The sequence below is a fragment of the Haliaeetus albicilla genome, chromosome Z (genome assembly GCF_947461875.1).
Source record: "Haliaeetus albicilla chromosome Z, bHalAlb1.1, whole genome shotgun sequence".
NCBI lineage: Eukaryota > Metazoa > Chordata > Aves > Accipitriformes > Accipitridae > Haliaeetus > Haliaeetus albicilla.
The window spans coordinates 72,126,223-72,143,598 of NC_091516.1; the positions used below are offsets into that span (position 1 = coordinate 72,126,223).

The 17,376-nt window shown below is 58.4% G+C and overlaps 3 protein-coding genes across 3 annotated transcripts in view; 2 read left to right on the plus strand and 1 right to left on the minus strand.

Annotated features, from left to right (window-relative positions):
* LOC138683950 (serine/threonine-protein kinase PAK 4-like) overlaps positions 1 to 11,361 on the minus strand; it is a 27,508-nt gene extending 16,147 nt beyond the window's left edge. Inside the window, exons 1-2 of the mRNA XM_069777376.1 lie at positions 11,220 to 11,361; positions 10,301 to 10,365 (exon numbers count right to left, since the gene is read on the minus strand). The gene's annotated coding sequence lies outside the window, so the exon portion shown is untranslated. The remainder of the gene's footprint in view (positions 1 to 10,300; positions 10,366 to 11,219) is intronic.
* Positions 1,172 to 12,506, plus strand: LOC138683913 (uncharacterized). The gene is made up of 5 exons (XM_069777226.1): positions 1,172 to 1,219; positions 11,212 to 11,361; positions 11,474 to 11,626; positions 11,783 to 11,864; positions 11,961 to 12,506. The coding sequence occupies exons 1-5, from the start codon at positions 1,172 to 1,174 to the stop codon at positions 12,365 to 12,367; spliced, it is 840 nt and encodes a 279-aa protein (XP_069633327.1). The 3' UTR covers positions 12,368 to 12,506.
* Positions 12,507 to 13,154: 648 nt separating this feature from the next.
* SARS2 (seryl-tRNA synthetase 2, mitochondrial) lies at positions 13,155 to 17,300 on the plus strand. Its single transcript, XM_069775668.1, has 16 exons — positions 13,155 to 13,410; positions 14,055 to 14,150; positions 14,228 to 14,257; positions 14,373 to 14,513; positions 14,601 to 14,655; positions 14,901 to 14,964; positions 15,080 to 15,185; positions 15,263 to 15,310; positions 15,405 to 15,513; positions 15,618 to 15,663; positions 15,782 to 15,869; positions 15,950 to 16,062; positions 16,152 to 16,245; positions 16,542 to 16,634; positions 16,733 to 16,798; positions 16,900 to 17,300. Exons 1-16 carry the CDS (start codon positions 13,177 to 13,179, stop codon positions 17,026 to 17,028), a joined length of 1,512 nt encoding a protein of 503 aa, XP_069631769.1. The 5' UTR covers positions 13,155 to 13,176; the 3' UTR covers positions 17,029 to 17,300.
* Positions 17,301 to 17,376: the final 76 nt, after the last annotated feature.

The following is a 17,376-nucleotide window of genomic DNA, read 5'->3' on the forward strand; positions in this document are numbered from 1 at the left end:
ATGAAGCAGGCTTCCTTCACACAACAAAGTTTCAAAGTATCGGTGGAAAAAAGCCATGTATCAGCTATTACAGAGACTTCATCTCCCCAAGGCCTACGCCGTACAGACTCAGCCCTGCTATTGCCTTTTATTTAGCAATAAACTTCTCACACGGCTTCAAGCTGATATTGCTCCAGCCTTTGTTCTTACATTTTGCTTTAAAAACCCCAAATGACGGCTCGATATTTGCACAGCGAGGACCGCGCCAAGAGGGTTTCGTACCTGCTGATAAATCACCTCGTACTAGAAGGGCAACCGGCAGCTCAGCTGGAAACCTGGGATTTCCTCGATGGTATCACATTCTCTGAGGATGGAAGATCTCGAAGGACAGACCTGAAGCAACGCGGCAGAGACGGGCGTCCTCTTCCAGCTGAGGACGTCGATGTCTGCCTTGCCGAGACGGCGGAAGCGTAATGCTTTGCTCGGGTTTGTTTAACCTGCCGGCGAGGGCGGGTTGAACTGGCCCAGCTGGCTTTGCACAAGCGAGGAGGGAACCATCCCGAGCTGGGAGCGGCAATCTTCAAAGAGGAGGAGAGGTGTCAGCCTTCCAGCCCTGCGCCGCGCCGCTCGACGAAGACGAGCGGCCAAAAACGGACCTGGTTGAGGCCGCCTGAGCGTGCAGGTGGCAGGAGAGCACGACGCGGTACCTGGGATGGATTAAACGACGGATTATGGCTTAAACAAACCCGATGTCCCCAGGCAGACGATGGAGGAATCCTGGAATTCAAAGCATTTGAAGTACTTAGCAACCCCTGCAAGGATCCTCCTGGTTTCAGAGGCAACGCACCTCCCCAAACTCAGCCTCAAAAGCTCGATCAAAGGGGATTAATTTTCTTTAATCCTGTTGTCCCAAAGCAAAACTTCCGGCCTGCAGGACGCGGCGGCACAGGGAACCAGTACATCAAAGCTCTGCCTAACCGCTGGTGCTCGCTGCACGTCCCTGCACCTCCAGCAGTGGGGCTTGAGCTCAACCTGCGGGGCACAAAGCAGCCCCAGGTGTTTTACCTGCGGCCACAGCGAGACATTTTCTGCTGAAGAGGAGCCTTTCGCGAGGCCACGTCTCCTCCATCCTGATGGGGGGCACTGAGCTGCAGAGCGGGACACCCCACCACCATCCCACCACCCTGGCACGATGTGCAGCAAGATGGCTCTGACCGTCCGGGGAAGCAGGGGCAAAAAAGTGAGCCCAGTGCCTTAGAGGTCCAGGTGGTGGACCACCGAGTCGGTGGTACTGAGCGGGGGCCCTGGCTACGTGACCCCCACCATGGAGTTCCAAGGCATCCCACGATGAGACATCGCCGCTCCCGCCCCGAGCGCGGGGAAAATGCTTGCGCAGAAGTTTCAGGTGCAGGAGCCTGCGGACCTCGACAAGCTGGGGCTTGCGGGGAGAAAAGGCAAGTGCCTGCCAAGCTCCCTCCGAAGCCACCCGCAGACCAGGCAGAGAGAGGTTAAACCTTAATCCCATCGCCCGCCACAAACGGGAAGGGAAACAATTGCAGGAGGTTGTTTTGTTCGGGTTGTTTTTAAGGAATAAATCAGTTTGGATTCAGCAGAGCTTGTGACAGCAAGTGACCATTTGACTCTGCGACGTGGCTGGCAATGCCACTGGCTGAAACTGGGGACGGCTGCAGCACCCATCTGCGTGGGCACAGCTCTTTGTACAGACACCTCGCGATCCAAAATCAGGGTACTACCTGCTAGAAAACAGAGGGTAGCTTTCGACAGGTTATTTTGCATCTGGACAAATCTCCCAATTTATTTATACTGGTACAATTGCCTTGATACCGCAGGATATTGCTGTGAACAGCTGTAAGAGAGTAATTGTTTTGGCAAAGCCCAGCGTCAGTGGAGCGAGGGTTAAGCCAGAAGATCAAAATATTGTTTCAGAGCTGCAAACATGAAGCCTTGCTATTTCCATCTGCATTTGATGCTCCACAGAGCAGTGGCAAAGCAACGCCGGGTCCGAAATGGTTACCAGCACACACAAAAACCAGCCTAGCAAGGCATTTTCTTCGTGGCGAAAAGCTTAGGCTTTGAGTGCAAAACTATTTTAATTTTTGCCTTTTTCCATCCACTCCGCAGTCATCACCCTGCCACAACTCCAGTCCTTTTCCTGCTTTAATGCCAAAAGGCAGGTTTCTGGGAGTCTGTTCACGGCTCTTCTCCTGACTTGCCCTGCAACAAGAAGTGAGTCACCTCTGGGCACTTCAGTTTCCCCTTCAGTAGAGCAGGATAATACCAGCTTCTTCGAGCAGAAGATGATTACAAAGAGCTCCGAGGTCTTCGGAGAAGAGGTGCTAGAGAACAGCAGAAGCCACCGATGGCAAGCTTTGGAAAAGGATTCCCGTCCTTCATGCAACCAGCTACCACACTCAAAAAAAACAGAGTGAGAGGAAGAAACAACAATGATGGTGATGTGATTCTTCCAAAACTACTGGAATATTTTATACAAAAAGAAACGGGGTACACCTGGGTTTTGGTGTACCCACCAAGAGGTCCGGCCAAAAATCAAACCCACCAGCTTTGATTCAGCTAATACTGAATTTTACCTTATTCTCTAAAGGTTCATGGAGCCAGTGCAATCTCCACCGTTAGACAAAGCCACACAGCACCAGAAACTCCCCCTTAAAACTCTGTGGCACAATATTGCACCAGAAGAGGGCCAGTCCTCCCATTCCCCGCAGACACAATTTGTGCCTCGAAGCATGAGCTCCAATTACGCTTATCTCAGTTTCCAGAGATACAGGCAGAAGCTCCGCAGACCGAATTTCTCCCTGTAAAGCAGAATTAGCTGCACGCACGGACACACAGGAGATGAAATCTTGGGGTGCTTTGGGAAATCACTTTCCAAAATCAGCTCCGGACCCAAATTAATCCTCTGGCTCTACTCTGCTTTGCCAGGAGACCCTTCAATGCAGGACATCACACAAAACTCACTCCACCTGCTAACCTCCACTTTACCCACCATTACATTCAAACAGCGTTTCTCCCTGAGCTGGTGAATGCTTGGAAAGTCTTCGTTCATTTAATCTCCGCGTGGAAGTGCTCCAGTGCCCAACTGCTGTGTGGAGGGCAAGAGGACCGCACCCCAGGGCACCAGAAAATAATTATGGCAGAAATTAAATAGGGACCCAGCCAAGAGGGATGAGCGGAGCTCATTTCTGAGCAGAGATGACGTGCTGAACCCCTGGGAGGCAGCAGAGGCGTGCGGCCCCTAAGAGCTACCTTCACACGCTTGGGTTTTAGTCTGGACCTAATGTCCATACGTAGACCCAGAGCATCCATCTCCAACTGGATGTGCTGGAGGGGTGGGAGGACTGGAAATGCTCGAGCCCAGGCTCCTCCAGGAGTGGTGAGCTCCTGTCCTGACCCAAAATTCTTCCTCAAAACCCTGCAGACCTACACCTACGCCAGCCAGAAGCACAGACAAGGGCCTTGAGCCAAGATCTAAATCTGTGCTTGGGTACGTACGTCCGTTTTAATCAGCAAAGAGCACCAGCAGCTTGGCCCCAAGGACCAGCTCCACGCACGGCTGCTTTCCCAGCAAAGCGGTATCAGGTGAACGTGCAACTTTTCAAAAAATAGTGACAATCCTTGAGCAAAATCCAGCCTAAAAGATCCAAAATTAAGGAAACCCCATCCTACTATGTACCTGGCAATGCAGAAAGCAGGTGCTTTTAACTAAAAGGATGTCAAGAAATGCAAATTGCACGCCATTTTTGGGATATCTGTTCTGGAAGCAGAAACAGTTTAACAACTGGTGTGGAAAACCTTGGAAGGATGGACTGCTTTGGGAGAGGGCATCAGGAACAACTGCTGAGCCAGCCGAGGAGCTATTACACCAGTGACTACCTCACTTGCAGTGGAGTTAACCAAACCCTCGAGTGTGATTTCAAGAGGAAATTCCAAACTGATTTAAAAAAGAAGAAAAGAGTCTCCCAGTATGTATCTGACATCTTCTGCTCCCACCTATCCTGGCCAGGACAAACAGGTTCCTCCACGCGCAGAAGATCCCTTTGGTCAAGGGTGGAGGAGAGAAACTCAATCTATAGCTGATATGTTTATTCTGACAGCTGAACAAGGCGTTAAGTCACCGGAGAAGTAAACAAAACCATCCAAATTTCCTCCATTTATTTAATTCAGATGCTCTGGCTCTTCAGCAACGGATAAAAAGAAAAAAGAAACAAGAAAAGCGAGTACAGGCTCGACCCAGGGCTTGACAAAACCCGATTAGCCTTCAGCAACTCAGAGCCACCATGCTCCGCATTTACCTCTCAGTGCTCCTGCGCGGAGGATGGCAGCCCTCAGTCAGCTGTGCATCCCACGGTGATGCCGGCACCCCAAAACTTGAGGTGGGGTCCCCCATGCACCTGACTCCTGCCGAAGGACCAGTGCACATTTGAGGCTGTGTGAGAGGGAGATTGCTGAGACTGCGTTGTTTTTATTCTGTGATTATTTATCGAAACCAGATAACCCCAGCAGCAGCAAAAGGATGGTAATCCGCATCAGGAAGAGCTCCATGGGGACATCGCCTGACCTGGGAGTGGGTCGATAGGCGACAGAAAGCTTCAGACGATAAACAAGCACCAAGTAAGCCAAAGTCCTTTCCATTTATGTGCAACCAGTCTCGCTGTCCCAGCAGCCTCGGAGGGGAATTACTTGTAATGATGATTTTAATGCAACCTGGCAGCGGACTGTACTTCTAAACATGGTTTGGGCTTAAAAATCCTTACTGAGCAAGAAAGACGTGGGGTGGGCAACCTCCTCTTCTCACTCCCTCTCTACTCCGAGGGCAGAGGGGTCCCTGCACAAACCCTTGATAGCTCTGCTGGAGTTGAGAGTCCTGATGTGCCGAGCAGGGACCACCAGCCCAAATATGCCAGGCTCCTAAATCGGCTACGTCCCTCTCACCCGACTGCAAGGGAACTCATTAAATCACGTGCACAGAGTGGGAGGTGAAGGAGGGATGCTCTGCGGACAGCCCCAGGCTCCGCCAGCATCAGCCAAGCCTTCACCCCATCGCTGCCAACATCCCCAGCTTCACCCTGGCTGTTCCTCCACCGATACGACACCATGGATATTCCTGGTGAGGAAGGCACCAGAAAAGGGGGAGATTTCTCATGGGGTTAAGACACCGGAGTCTTGCTGTTGCTGCCACCTCTTACGATGCCAAAGCTGGGATGCCACATTACTGTACCGCTCTTCATTAGCAAAAGACCATTAGGAAGCTCTGGGAGATGGGGGAGGCGATCCGCCAGGGATGCAAGAGGAGCACAGGAGCCCTACCCCAGCACTTGTTAAATCCACCTCCCAACGCAGCAGCTATTCTGCAGGAGCCTGCTCTCAAAGGAAAGAGGAGGAGTCACCTCGGAGGCAGTTTGTAAGGCGAGAACATTTTAATCAGCTGAAGTATTTGTTTCAGGGAGAAAAAAAAAAAAACCAACAACCCAAGCCCACACACAATCACAAGCACAAAACCCAGGGCCTCCCCTTGTGCATTAACAAAATGGAGATGCTTCAGACCCCTTGCATACCTCGCTGCGGACAGCTGTGCTTCGTCACAGCACACGCAGACAGCGACCGACAGCTTTCGGCACAATTCTCCAACGCCACCAGACCCAAATATGCTCCACAGAGTGCGAATTTCTGGCTGGGCTCAGCTTTTTTTTGCAGCACAAGGTTTCCTCTGAGCCAGAAGCTGCAGGGTCAGGGGAGCGAGGCACGCCAAGAATGCAAACCGGGACTGACACGGCCATCTCCCGCTCTTCCCCCTGCATGGCACATTAATTACACGTGCTCCCAACGAGCCAGGAGGCTCCAGCACGGCAGGGTGAGGAGACATCGGTGTCAGGAAGTGATTTCAAGGTGTATTTAGAGAGAGATCAGCACTCAGCTCCCTCTCCGGTTGCTGGAAAGGCCCCGATGTGGTATTGGTGATCGTAAAAACACCGTCACGTTTGCACAACGTGCGGCCGTGCCGGTGCTGCAGGCAGGCAGCCACTGCTCCCGGGCAGGCAGCCACCACGTCAGCTTCACACAGCCTGGCCTCAGAAAACAGGGAAATAAAAAAACTTCCGAGCCAGTACTGCGCCAGCCGGCGCTCCCCTCTTCATCAGGCCAAGAGATTTTAACGACCTGATTTGATGCTGCCTGCCCAGACGGAGCACGCTGCGTAATAGGAAGGTGAAACCAAGAATTTATGTCTTTGGCAACAGTTCATTAACATCTGTGGTGGTGCTGGGGTTAACGAAGGCAGGCTCCCTCGATGGGAGGCAGAGCACCCCTGCGCCCCTTTTCTGACAGCCCCACCAGTGCGGACTGGATTCTCCCATAACAGGCAGCCAAGAAGTCAATTTATGTTTCAGCAAGCGATTACCATTTGGTGCTAATTAAAGTGCAAGCTGATTAGTCAAGTAAAACCTTTAATTAGTCCCTTACATCATTTACAGAAATTATAGCTTATTTGCACCGTGTAAGTGCATGACATGGGGAAAGGAAAAGCGGAGCGAGCACAGTTCAAAAGAATTACACTTTCATTATGTCCAACTTTATTAGAGAAAAGCATCATTACTTAAACATCCTCTGTCTGCAACACAAGCGCCTGAAAACTGAGTGAGAACCTCGCGCCCCGAATCATTTACTTGGTGTGAAGCAGCTTTGAAGGTGTCCTGGTTTCAGCTGGGATAGAGTTGATTGTCTTCCTAGTAGCTAGTACAGTGCTATGTTTTGAGCTCAGTATGAAAAGAATGTTGATAACACTGATGTTTTCAGTTGTTGCTAAGAACGTTTAGTCTAAGTCAAGGATTTTTCAGCTTCTCATGCCCAGCCAGCGAGAAACCTGGAGGGGCACAAGAAAGTGGCACAGGACACAGCCAGGGCACCTGACCAAACTGGCCAACAGGGTATTCCATATCATGGGATGCCACATCTAGTACAGAAACTGGGGGGAGTGGGGACGGGGGGGAATCGCCGCTCAGGGACTAACTGGGTGTTGGTCGGTGGGTGGTGAGCAATTGCACTGCGCATCATTTGTACATTCCAATCCTTTTATTATTGCTGTTGTCATTTTATTAGTGTTATCATTATCATTATTAGTTTCTTCTTTTCTGTTCTATTAAACCGTTCTTATCTAAACCCACGAGTTTTACTTCTTTTCCTGATTTTCTCCCCCATCCCACAGGGTGGGGGTGGGGGGGGGGTGGTGAGTGAGTGGCTGCGTGGTGCTTAGTTGCTGGCTGGGGTTAAACCATGACAGAAGGGTTTGGTTTAAAGCTGCAGAAAGAGCAGGCGAAGGGCTGAAGAGTTAATAAAAAATTATCCAATTGCCAATTAATCAAAATCTATGAAAACAGCAAATCCTTCAGGAAGCCGGTTTGGAAATGCAAGCTGTGTCTGTGCCACGCAAAGCTGCCTCTGAAAACACTAAATCTACTGTGGCTCGATTTGTGAAGCAACAGCAAATATTCCTCCCTTCCTTGCCTAAGCTCAGGAGAAATCAGATTTTATTAAATAAAAACGATGCGGCTGTAATTAGGCTGCAGGGAAGCTGTGAAAACATCCCTGGGATTTCTCCCCGAGCCAGGCAGGACTTTAGGGGATGTGTCCTTCCCTGCGAGCACTGAGGATGCCGCCCCAAAGAATGCGGTCTCACTGGGGAGGCAAAGCTCGCCGCAGAGCTGGGACACACATGCATGCCAGCCCTGCTCCTCATTTTCCGGACACTCGTTTTGGCTGGGAAAAGGACAATCGAACCTGGCAGCGCGTTCGGGAAATCCCTCCAGAGTTGGGAAGAAAGCGCGTGGTGCGATAAAGGCTGCTCTTTTCCATGCCAGGACGTGAGCACGGCAGCGTGTCAGTCCCCCACAATGACAGGAAAACATCCCGTTGACATTCAGAGGGAACCATTTCTTCTCCGGCAGCGCAAATTTGGCCAAGAAGGCTCTACCTAAGTTGTAACCACCAGCGGTGATGTAAAATTACGCTTCCTCCCCTCCCACCCCCTCTGCCAAACACCCACAAATTCCTAAATCATTCATCAGAAAAGTCAAGCACGGCGGATCTGAGCCTGCAAGGTGAAGAACGTGTCACAGGGACGTTCCACAAACATGCTCTGGGGCTGCCCCATCCGAAACCTCGTCCCTTCCAGATCCAATCTCCACCAGCACTGCCTTCCCCTCCTCGCCGCTCCAACAGCTCCCAAGTGTGCAGCATCCAGGTTTCAGGCTGCAGCGATTTGCTCTGCTCACCCCCAGCGAGGTGGACAGCACTTAGCAAGACGTCAGCAATGAAATCTCCACCTTTTAAATGGAAACGGACGCGCAAACCCACAGCTCGCAGAGCCCAAGCATCAATAACGAGTCACCAATGCAGCAACAAAGCGCATTGAGTGGTTCAGAGCAAAAGCCTGTAACTTGTTTTTATTTTTATAAAGACGGCTTCCTTCTGGCAGATTCGATAAGCGCTGGTAAAATAAATGTCACCCCCACAAATGTAAATAAAGATAGCCAGTATCTGGAAAACATCTGGGAACTCGGAACAACATGGGAGGGGGAGCAGAAAAGTTTCCACTCTGCGGAGGTGAAACGCAACCTGAGCCACCATTATCCCACCAGCATCTTCCCTGGAAACTTCTGCCACCATTTCAATGCCCAAATACATTCCAGTTAACTACCTTTACTTGGGAATCTCAGGGTGGTAACTGCCCAGCAGAGCCAGAAGGTTTCAGAGGGATCTTTCTAAAGGTAGTTATAGTGGCTGGAAGATGACTCCATGCGACACCGGCCATGAATTGGCATAGCCTCATGTTACACCCTCGCCGGGTACCACGTTTCACAGTCCTGTTCCTACATGGCATTTATCCGCAGTTCCCAGAAAACCTCCCTCAACCTGCACCAGGGACAATCCATGCATCCAACAGGTTTATTTCTTAACCAGAACTAAAGATACTTGCCTTAAAAGGCTGCCAGGATTAGTTAATGTTTGTACTGGCAGCCAGCAGCTAATTCTTTGGCCACTGTTCAAACTTCGGAGCTTTATTTAAAACCTTTTTTTTTTTCCACAGCTCTCCTAAAGTCGGTTGCATCTTCCCCACTGCCACACTCTACAGCTGGGTATTCTCAATAAATTCAATCTGCAGTTATTTACGAGCCTACTGCATAGGGCGTTGCCACAGTCCCTCCGCGGCCCTGCAGCCCACCCAGTTCATTGTTGCAAAACCCAGTAAATTACAGGGAAAACACAACTGAAAACTAATCCTGAAACTTTTCTCATTTTGTTTTCATTTCCCTTCGACAAACAAAGCGCCACCAGGGATAGGAACACATGGAAGCGCAAGGCGCTTATCTCCAGCTGCGGATACCTTCAGTTGAGTGAACACATAGGCACAAGGAAAGGTTACACAAATTAATAATTTCACAGCCCAAACCCCATACCTGCATTGGGCACACATTGCCTGCGCTCCCACCTGTCGATTCTCTGTCGCCACTAACAACTCACCCAGGCAGCGCCAGCACCAGCTCTGGCAAAGTTGTGGCTGGCGCGGCACTGCTACCTCGCGTGTACTGCCATGGGAGCACCACACAGGAATCCAGAGACGGCAACTTCTATTCTCACCCTCCTCATGTGCCAAAACTGGGACAAAACCCTGTTTTTGAGGGGTTCAGCGCCAGACAGGGGAGTTATGGCAGCCCCAAGGGATGCCAGCTCCTGCGCAACGGTACCTGGCTGCCTCCGAACGCTTGGCCCAAAGTTGCACAAGATGCTGGAAAAATCTACTCTGGGGCTCTGCAGCTCAGCTGACCATTAACTCGCCTCATTACCAGGGAGAGAAGTGCCCTGTGAACACTGATGGGTGTACAAAACCACACAGAACTGAGAACGCAGATAACAGACACCAGAAAAAACAATTCTTGGATGTTTTCTGTGCTTCCTGCAAGCCGCTCCCCTTCAGCTGGACCCAGCATGTTACTGAGTGCGCAGGGAGAGGGCTGATCCAATTTCCACATCCCAGAGAGCTGCGGAGGGCTCCGATGGCTTTTCTAAGAGACCCTAATTGCAACGGTGACTGCGCTTCTCCCGATTCTCCTCCCTCCTGCACTTGGTAAAGAGCATCAGACACACTCTGGCATGGAAAGACCCTTCTCCAATATCAGATTGCAAAGCACACACGCAGAATAACGACTTCTGAAGAGTGACGCGCGGTGATGGGAGCCCCAGGGAGAAAGGGTTTCTCCAGGCAAATTATTTTGTCTCCATTTCCTACCTGTGAGGAAGGGAAAACTCTTTTCCGACTCAGCTAAGCATGCCGTGATCCTCCGGTGAAAGATGCTGCACGAGAACAAGAGATTTCCATAAGGCTCCCTGACACGCAGCCCGGCACGGTGCCTAGACCGCAATACCTCGTAACCCACAATTTTGACTATTTTTAGGCCGGGGAGGGTTCAGAGAAAGGCAGAGCCCTATCCCTACCCTTCCCTTGGCCTCCCCGCCCGCTGCCAGCACCCCTCCTGCCTCGCCTCGAATTCCAGGGCTCCTCTCCACACCCGGGCTCAACCCACCTGTCCTGCCTGCACTCCCCTCCAGGCCTCCTGCCGCTCATCCCGCCAGCCCCAAGGGTTGGGGCAGGCCCAATATCCCCCTCCCCAGTTTCGCTGCTTTCTCCGAGACCGCGCAGCTCGCTTGTCCCTCCACTCACCACCCCCCCCCCCCCGGCCCAGCTCCCACCCCAGCTCCTCAGGAGCCCCCCAAACCCAGCTCCACACTTTCTCACCCTGCCCTTCTCGCCAGCACCCCCCTCCCAGCAGCCTACCAACTCCCTTGCCCCCCCCAACCTCTAGCCCAGGGCTCCCCCAGCTGCTTCCACTCCCCAGCACCCCCACTGTCCCCTTCCCCCAGGACCCTCACTCCTCCACACCGCCTTCCCCCAGGGCCATTCAGCCCCTCGCACCCAACCTCCCCCTTTCCCCTCAGGCCCCCCTCAACCCCCCACCCTCTCAGCACCCAACCTCCCCACAACCCCCCCCCCTTCAGGCCTCTCCATCTCCTCTCTCCCTCAGCCTCCCAGCCCCAGTCCCCTCCTTTCCCTCACCCCCTCCATCTCCTCTCAGGCCCTCAGGCCCCCAACGTCCCCGTCCCCATCCCCTTCCCCTCTAGACCCCTCCACGTCCCCTTCAGGCCCTCACCTCCCCCTCGGCCCCCGCTCACGACGAGCCCAGGGCTGCCGCTCCCCCCACGGCTCACTCGGCCGCCGCCATGTTGCGATCGAGCTCCATCCGGGCACCCGCCCTGCCCGCGTTACCCCGGCAACAGGCACCGCCCCCTCGGGTGAGGAAGGCGGGGCTTTGCGAGGGGAAGGCGGGGCTTCGAGGGGAAGGCGGGGCTTCGAGAGGAGAAGGCGGGGTCCTGCCCAGGATTTGACCCCGCCGCGCACCCGTAGGAGCGGTGGCGGTCAGGGAAGGCTAATAGGGATCGTGGCCAATCACAGAGGGAAAGGCGGGAGATTGGCGCTCCCGCTGTCCAGTCAGAGCGCGGCGCGGCGGGAAACGGGGCGGGAGGGGATGGCAGCGCGCTAAGATGGCGGCGGTGTGAGGTGAGCGCGGCGGCGCTGCTGCCGCTCTCCCCGGGGCCGCGCAGGCGCCTCGCCCGCCGGTCTCCGGTGCGGGACGTGGGCCCCAGCAGGGGCCCCGGTGGGTCGGGGAGGCGGCTGCCGCCCTCCGGTCGGCGCTAACCGGGTGTTTCCCCTCAGGCCCCGCCGGTCGCCTTGCTGCGGGCCCGGAGGATGCCGCTCCGCGCTCTGCTGAGGGCCGCTGCGTCGTTGCGCGGCTGCGGTGCGTATATCTCGCCTCGCTTCCCATCCCCGGCCGGGGCCCATCGAGCCGCCCGCGGCCGCTGACGTCTTCTCTCTCTGTCGTCCTCCTCCGCAGCCACCGGGGCGCTCCCCGCCGCCGCCGTGCCCGGGAGGCAGCCAGTACCCCCGTGGCCGCAGCAGGCCGGCGGCATGGCCACCCTGAACCAGATGCACCGTCAAGGCCGGCCCAAACCGCCCCCTCCCAAGCTGGGGGCCACCTTCGGCCGCCCCCAGATCAAGGGGGTGGTGATCAAGAACCTAATTCGGAAGCCCAAGAAGCCCAACTCGGCCAACCGAAAATGCGCGCGGGTGCGGCTGAGCAACGGGAAGGAGGTGGTGTGCTTCATCCCCGGGGAGGGCCACAGCCTGCAGGAGCACCACGTCGTGCTGGTGCAGGGCGGCCGCACCCAGGACCTGCCGGGGGTGAAGCTTACCATTGTGCGGGGCAAGTATGACTGCACCCATGTCCAGAAGAAGAAGTGAGAAGAGGGAGCGCGCAGAGGGGGGACAAGGTGTATGACAGCGGCCCCTCTGTGCCTGGGGACACTGTGTCGGTGGCCCCGGCGTGGGGGTAACGTGCTGTTCCTTTGCTGCACCCATTAAAGGCTGTCGCTGTGTGGGACATGTTGCGGAGTGGTGTTGGGGGAGCGGGGTGGGGGGGACCTGGGAATGTTGGAGGGGGCCTGGGGGCGCTGGGAAGGGGCCTGGGGGGCACACTGGGTGGGACAGGGGAGGTTGTGGGAGTACTGGGGGGTGGGCTGGGGACATGAGCAACAGGCCTGGGGGCACTGGAAGGGCCCTGGGGGGGTCCTGGGGACACTGGGGGGGACATAGGAGGGTTTGGGGGGAGCTGGGAGCATTGGGAGGGGGCCTAGGGGCACTGGGAAGGGATCTGGGGAGGACATGGGAAGACCTGGGGGGGGAGCTGGGGACTTTGTGAGGGAGCCTGGGGGGCACGTGGGAGGACCTGGGAGTGCTGGGGGGGAGCTGGGGACACTGGGAGGAGGTCTGGGGGCACTGGGAAGGAGCCTGGGGGAAACATTGGGAAAGAGCTTTGGGGGGGCCTGGGGACACTGGGGGGGACATGGGAGGACCTGGGGGGACCTGGGGGCACTGAGGGAGAGGCTGGGGACATCGGGGGGGGGCCTGGGGGCACGTGGGGACACCGGGCGGGGCGCTGGGGGTAGGAGGCGGGATGGAGGGAGTGGTCAGAGCGCTCCGGGGGCGTGACCAGTCGGCGGCCCCGCCCCTTCCGCCACGTGACGCTCGCCGGACCCGCGCCGGCGTCCAAGATGGCGGCGCCCAGGACGCTGGCGGCGGCGCGGCGGGCGGCGGCGGCGGCGCCGCGGGGGTGGCGCGGGGCGGGGGGCGGGGCGGGCGGCGGGACCGGGCCGGGGCGGAGCCGCCTGTACGAGCACGTTCGCGAGGGCCTGAGCGCGCGGCCGCAGCTGGACGTGTCGGCGCTGAACGAGCGGGAGCTGGAGAGGCGGCGGGGGCCGCTGCGGGGCGGCGACCTCCGCGAGATCGTGAGCGGGGCGGGGCCTCGGCGGGGCGGGGGAGGCGGGGCCTGGCAGGGCTGGAGGGGCGGGGCCTGGCTGGGGCGGGCGGAGACGGCGGGTCCGGGGGCGGGAGAGAGGCGAGGCCTGGCTGGGGTGGGCGGGGACGCCGTGAGGGGGCGGGGCTGGTGGGAGAGGGGCGGGGCCTGGCGGGGTGGGCGGTGCAGTGGGGGCGGGGCCTGGCTTGGGCAGGCGGAGACGGCGGGAGAGGGGCGGGGCCTGGTGGGTGAGGACGGCGGGTCCGGAGGCGGGAGAGAGGCGGGGCCTGGCTGGGGTGGGCGGGAGCAGGGCATGGGGGCAGGGCCTGCCCGAGGTGGAGGGGCGGAGCCTCGGGGTGGGCGGTGTCTGTCTGGGAAGGGATGTGGGGGTGGGGCCTGCAGAGGGGGGCGGGTCTGTTTGCGGGATGGGGCGGGGTCTGTCTAAGATCGGGGCGTGGCTTTGCAGTAGGTGGGGTTTGCCTGCCCTAGGGAGGGGCTTGAGGGGAAGGGGTGGGGCCAAGTAAAAATAAGCGGGGCTTGGGGAAAGGCTGTGCCTGCTGATGGGGCGGGGTCTGTACGCGGGAGGGGGCGTGGCCCTCGGCAGCCCCGCCCACCCCACCCCCCAACCCCCCCCAGGTACAGACCTGCTCCCGTCTGGGGGAGGTGCGGGCCACCATCGCCCGCCTGGAAGCCGAGAAGGGCCGGGTGGCCCAGGGCGTGCGGGCCCTGATGGTGAGACCCCCCCCCACCCGAGGACCCCCACCCCCCGGTCCCCCCCCCGCCGTGACCCACCCGTTCTCCTCCCACAGGCAGCCCACGACAAGGAGACGGCGGAGGCGGTAGGGACCCCAAAGGGGGGGGAGGGGGGTCTCCACTCCCAGGCAGGAGGTGCTGGGGGGGATGTGGGGGGGTCGTCATCCCCCCCCGGGCGCCCCCAGCCCCGTGTCCCCGCAGCTCCCTGTGTACGCGGCGCTGCGGGCCCGCGGCCGCCAGGTCCGGTTGCAGCTGCAAGCGCTGCTGGCCGAGGAGGCCGCCCTGGACGAGCGCTTCTACCTCAAAGCCCTGCAGCTCCCCAACCGCACGCACCCCGAGGCGGTAAGCTGGGGGGGGACAACAGCACCGGGGGGTGGTGGTGGTGTCACCCCGTCCCCCTGCACCCCCTGACACCTGGTCTTCCCCTAGCCGGTTGGGGATGAGAGCCAAGCCCGTGTGCTGGAGGTGGTGGGAGAGAAGCCAGGTATGATGGCACAGAGGGGGGGTGATTTGGGGGGGGGGGGCAAGGAGGGTCCCCTGGGGCTGAGAGAGGCTCAAAGAGGGGGTGAGGAGGAGGAGGGTTCCTCCAAGGGATAGGGAGTTCTGGTGGGAGTGAGGAGGAAGGCTCTAGGGGTGGAAGAGGAGGGTCCCTGGGGTGAGGAAGGCTTTGGGGAGGAAGAGGAGGGCGCCAGAGGCGAGGAAAGCTCCCCCAGGCTTCCTTCCCCGCAGTGTTTGACTTCAAGCCGAAGGGACACCTGGAGCTGGGCGAGGGACTGGACATCATCCGCCAGCGGTGAGCACCCATGGGTGCCGGGGCGGGGACACCTGGGTGTCACACGTGTCCCTGGTGACATGCGTGTCGTGTGCATGTCCCCATCCCGTCCCCCCCTCCCCTCCACGGGACGCAGGCGCCTGTCGCACATCTCGGGGCACCGCTCCTACTACCTGTGCGGGGCCGGCGCGCTGCTGCAGCACGCGCTTGTGCGCTTCGCTATGGACAAGCTGCTGCCCAAGGTACGTGGGGGGGGGTCCCGGGGAGTGCCTGGGAGGGTCTGGAGGAACCCACCCCCCCAACACCCCTTTTTCCCCAGGGCTTCCTGCCCATGACTGTCCCCGACCTGCTGCGAGGCGCCGTTTTTGTGAGTGCCATGTCCGTCCCCACGTCCGTCCCCTCCCCGTGGCAGCCATGTGACACCCCCCCCCCGGTGACACCCTCGTGTCCCCCCCTTGCAGGAGGGCTGTGGCATGCAGCCCAATGCCATCCCCTCGCCCGTCTACAACATTGATCCCTCCCGCTTTGAGGACCTCTGCCTGGCTGGTACCTCTGAGGTGGGGATCGCAGGTGAGGAAAAATGGGGCAAAACCTGGGAAAAATGAGCTCTGTGTGTCTGGGGGAGGGGGTTCTGGGAGCCCTGCTGCACCCCCAGCCCCATCCCTCTACTCCAGGGTACTTCATGGACCATGCTGTGCGGCTGGAGGACTTGCCCATCAGGTACCGGGTCCCCAGGAGCCCCCCATTCCCCACTGGGGAGAACCGTGGGATCCCCCCTACCCCCTACCAGGGGGGACCCAGGCATCCGGGAGGGTCCTCACCCCCTTGCCCTGGCCAGGGTCGTCTGCTCCAGCACCTGCTACCGGACTGAGACCGACACAGGCCGGGAGCCGTGGGGGCTCTACCGTGTCCACCAGTTCACCAAGGTACTGGTGGAACTGGGGGAAGGACCGTGGTGTCCAGGCAAGTTGGGGGGGATGCATTGCCCCATCCCCTGTCCCCGCAGGTGGAGATGTTTGGGGTGACGGCGGCAGAGAGCGGGGACGAGAGCGAGGCGCTGCTGGCTGAATTCCTGGGTCTGCAGAAGGAAATCTTCTCCGAGCTGGGATTACATTACCGGTGAGCACGGGGGGGGATCCGTCCCCATGTCCCCCCCACGTGTCATTCTGTCTCCCCCACACCCCTGCTGATGGCCCCGCTCCCTGCAGCGTCCTCGACATGCCTACGCAGGAGCTGGGGCTCCCTGCCTACCGCAAGTTCGATATCGAAGCCTGGATGCCTGGACGGGGCAAATATGGGGAGGTAAGGGCAACTAAGGGGGGCGGAGGGGCAAAACCCCCCAATTTGGGGTCTGCACAGGGTGATGCCCCTGGTTACAGGCTCCAACAGTAACCTGAGTGTGGATCCCCCCCATTTAAGGGGGTCTGCAGGGGGTCACCCCCCATGTTTTGGGGTTTGTTGGAGAACTGGGAAGGGGAAGCCCCTCATTGTGGGTGGACCCCTATTGTGGGGGTCCCTGGAGTGGAGGCAGTCCCCATTATCAGGAGACACGGGGTGGGTCCTAAATACCTGCAAACCCCCTCTGCCCCCCTCCCCAGATCTCCAGCACCTCCAACTGCACCGACTACCAGAGCCGGCGCCTGAACATCATGTACAGCGACGGGGCCGGGCAGTTACGGCACGCACACACGGTGGGTGCTGGGGGGGTGGGTGGGATGGGGGGCAACCCTCCTCCCTCCTGGGGGGTCCCTGAGCCCCTCTGCCCCCCACTAATCCCCCCACTCCGCAGGTGAATGGCACCGCCTGCGCCGTCTCCCGGATGCTCATCGCTCTCCTGGAATGCAACCAGCTGCCGGTGCGTGCTGGGGGCTGGGGGGCACCCCAGGGAGCTGGGGGGTACGTGGGGGGGGGGGCACCCCAGGGTGCTGGGTGACTGACCCTGCCCTGTGCCCCCAGGATGGCCGTGTCCGCGTGCCCCCTGCCCTGCAGCCCTTCGTCGGCCAGGCCGTGCTCACCCGGCCCACAGCCCCCCTTCTGCGTTACATCGGCCCTAACCAGCCCCGGGGGGGCCGCGAGGTGCCCTGAGCTGGGGGGATGATGACGGGACCCTCAGGTGGCCCCCACATCGCACCCCAAGCCCAGGGGGACACCCCAGGTGGCCCCAGTGTCCCCACAAGACTCCCCAAGCATGGGGAAGGGGGGGGCACCTGAGGTGGCTCCCACAGCGGATGGGACACGGAAGCAGAAGGCACGCAGAAAGAAGATGGATGTTTCCAAGGGTGGGAGACATGGACACGGGGGACACATCCCCCCCACGTTAACAAGCCTCTGCAATAAACACCACCTTCACTGCTCCCCCTCCCAGATCTGCAGCCTATGGGCACGCGTGTTCTCGTCCGTGCTTTTGCACACGCATGCACCTGTCTGCGTGTG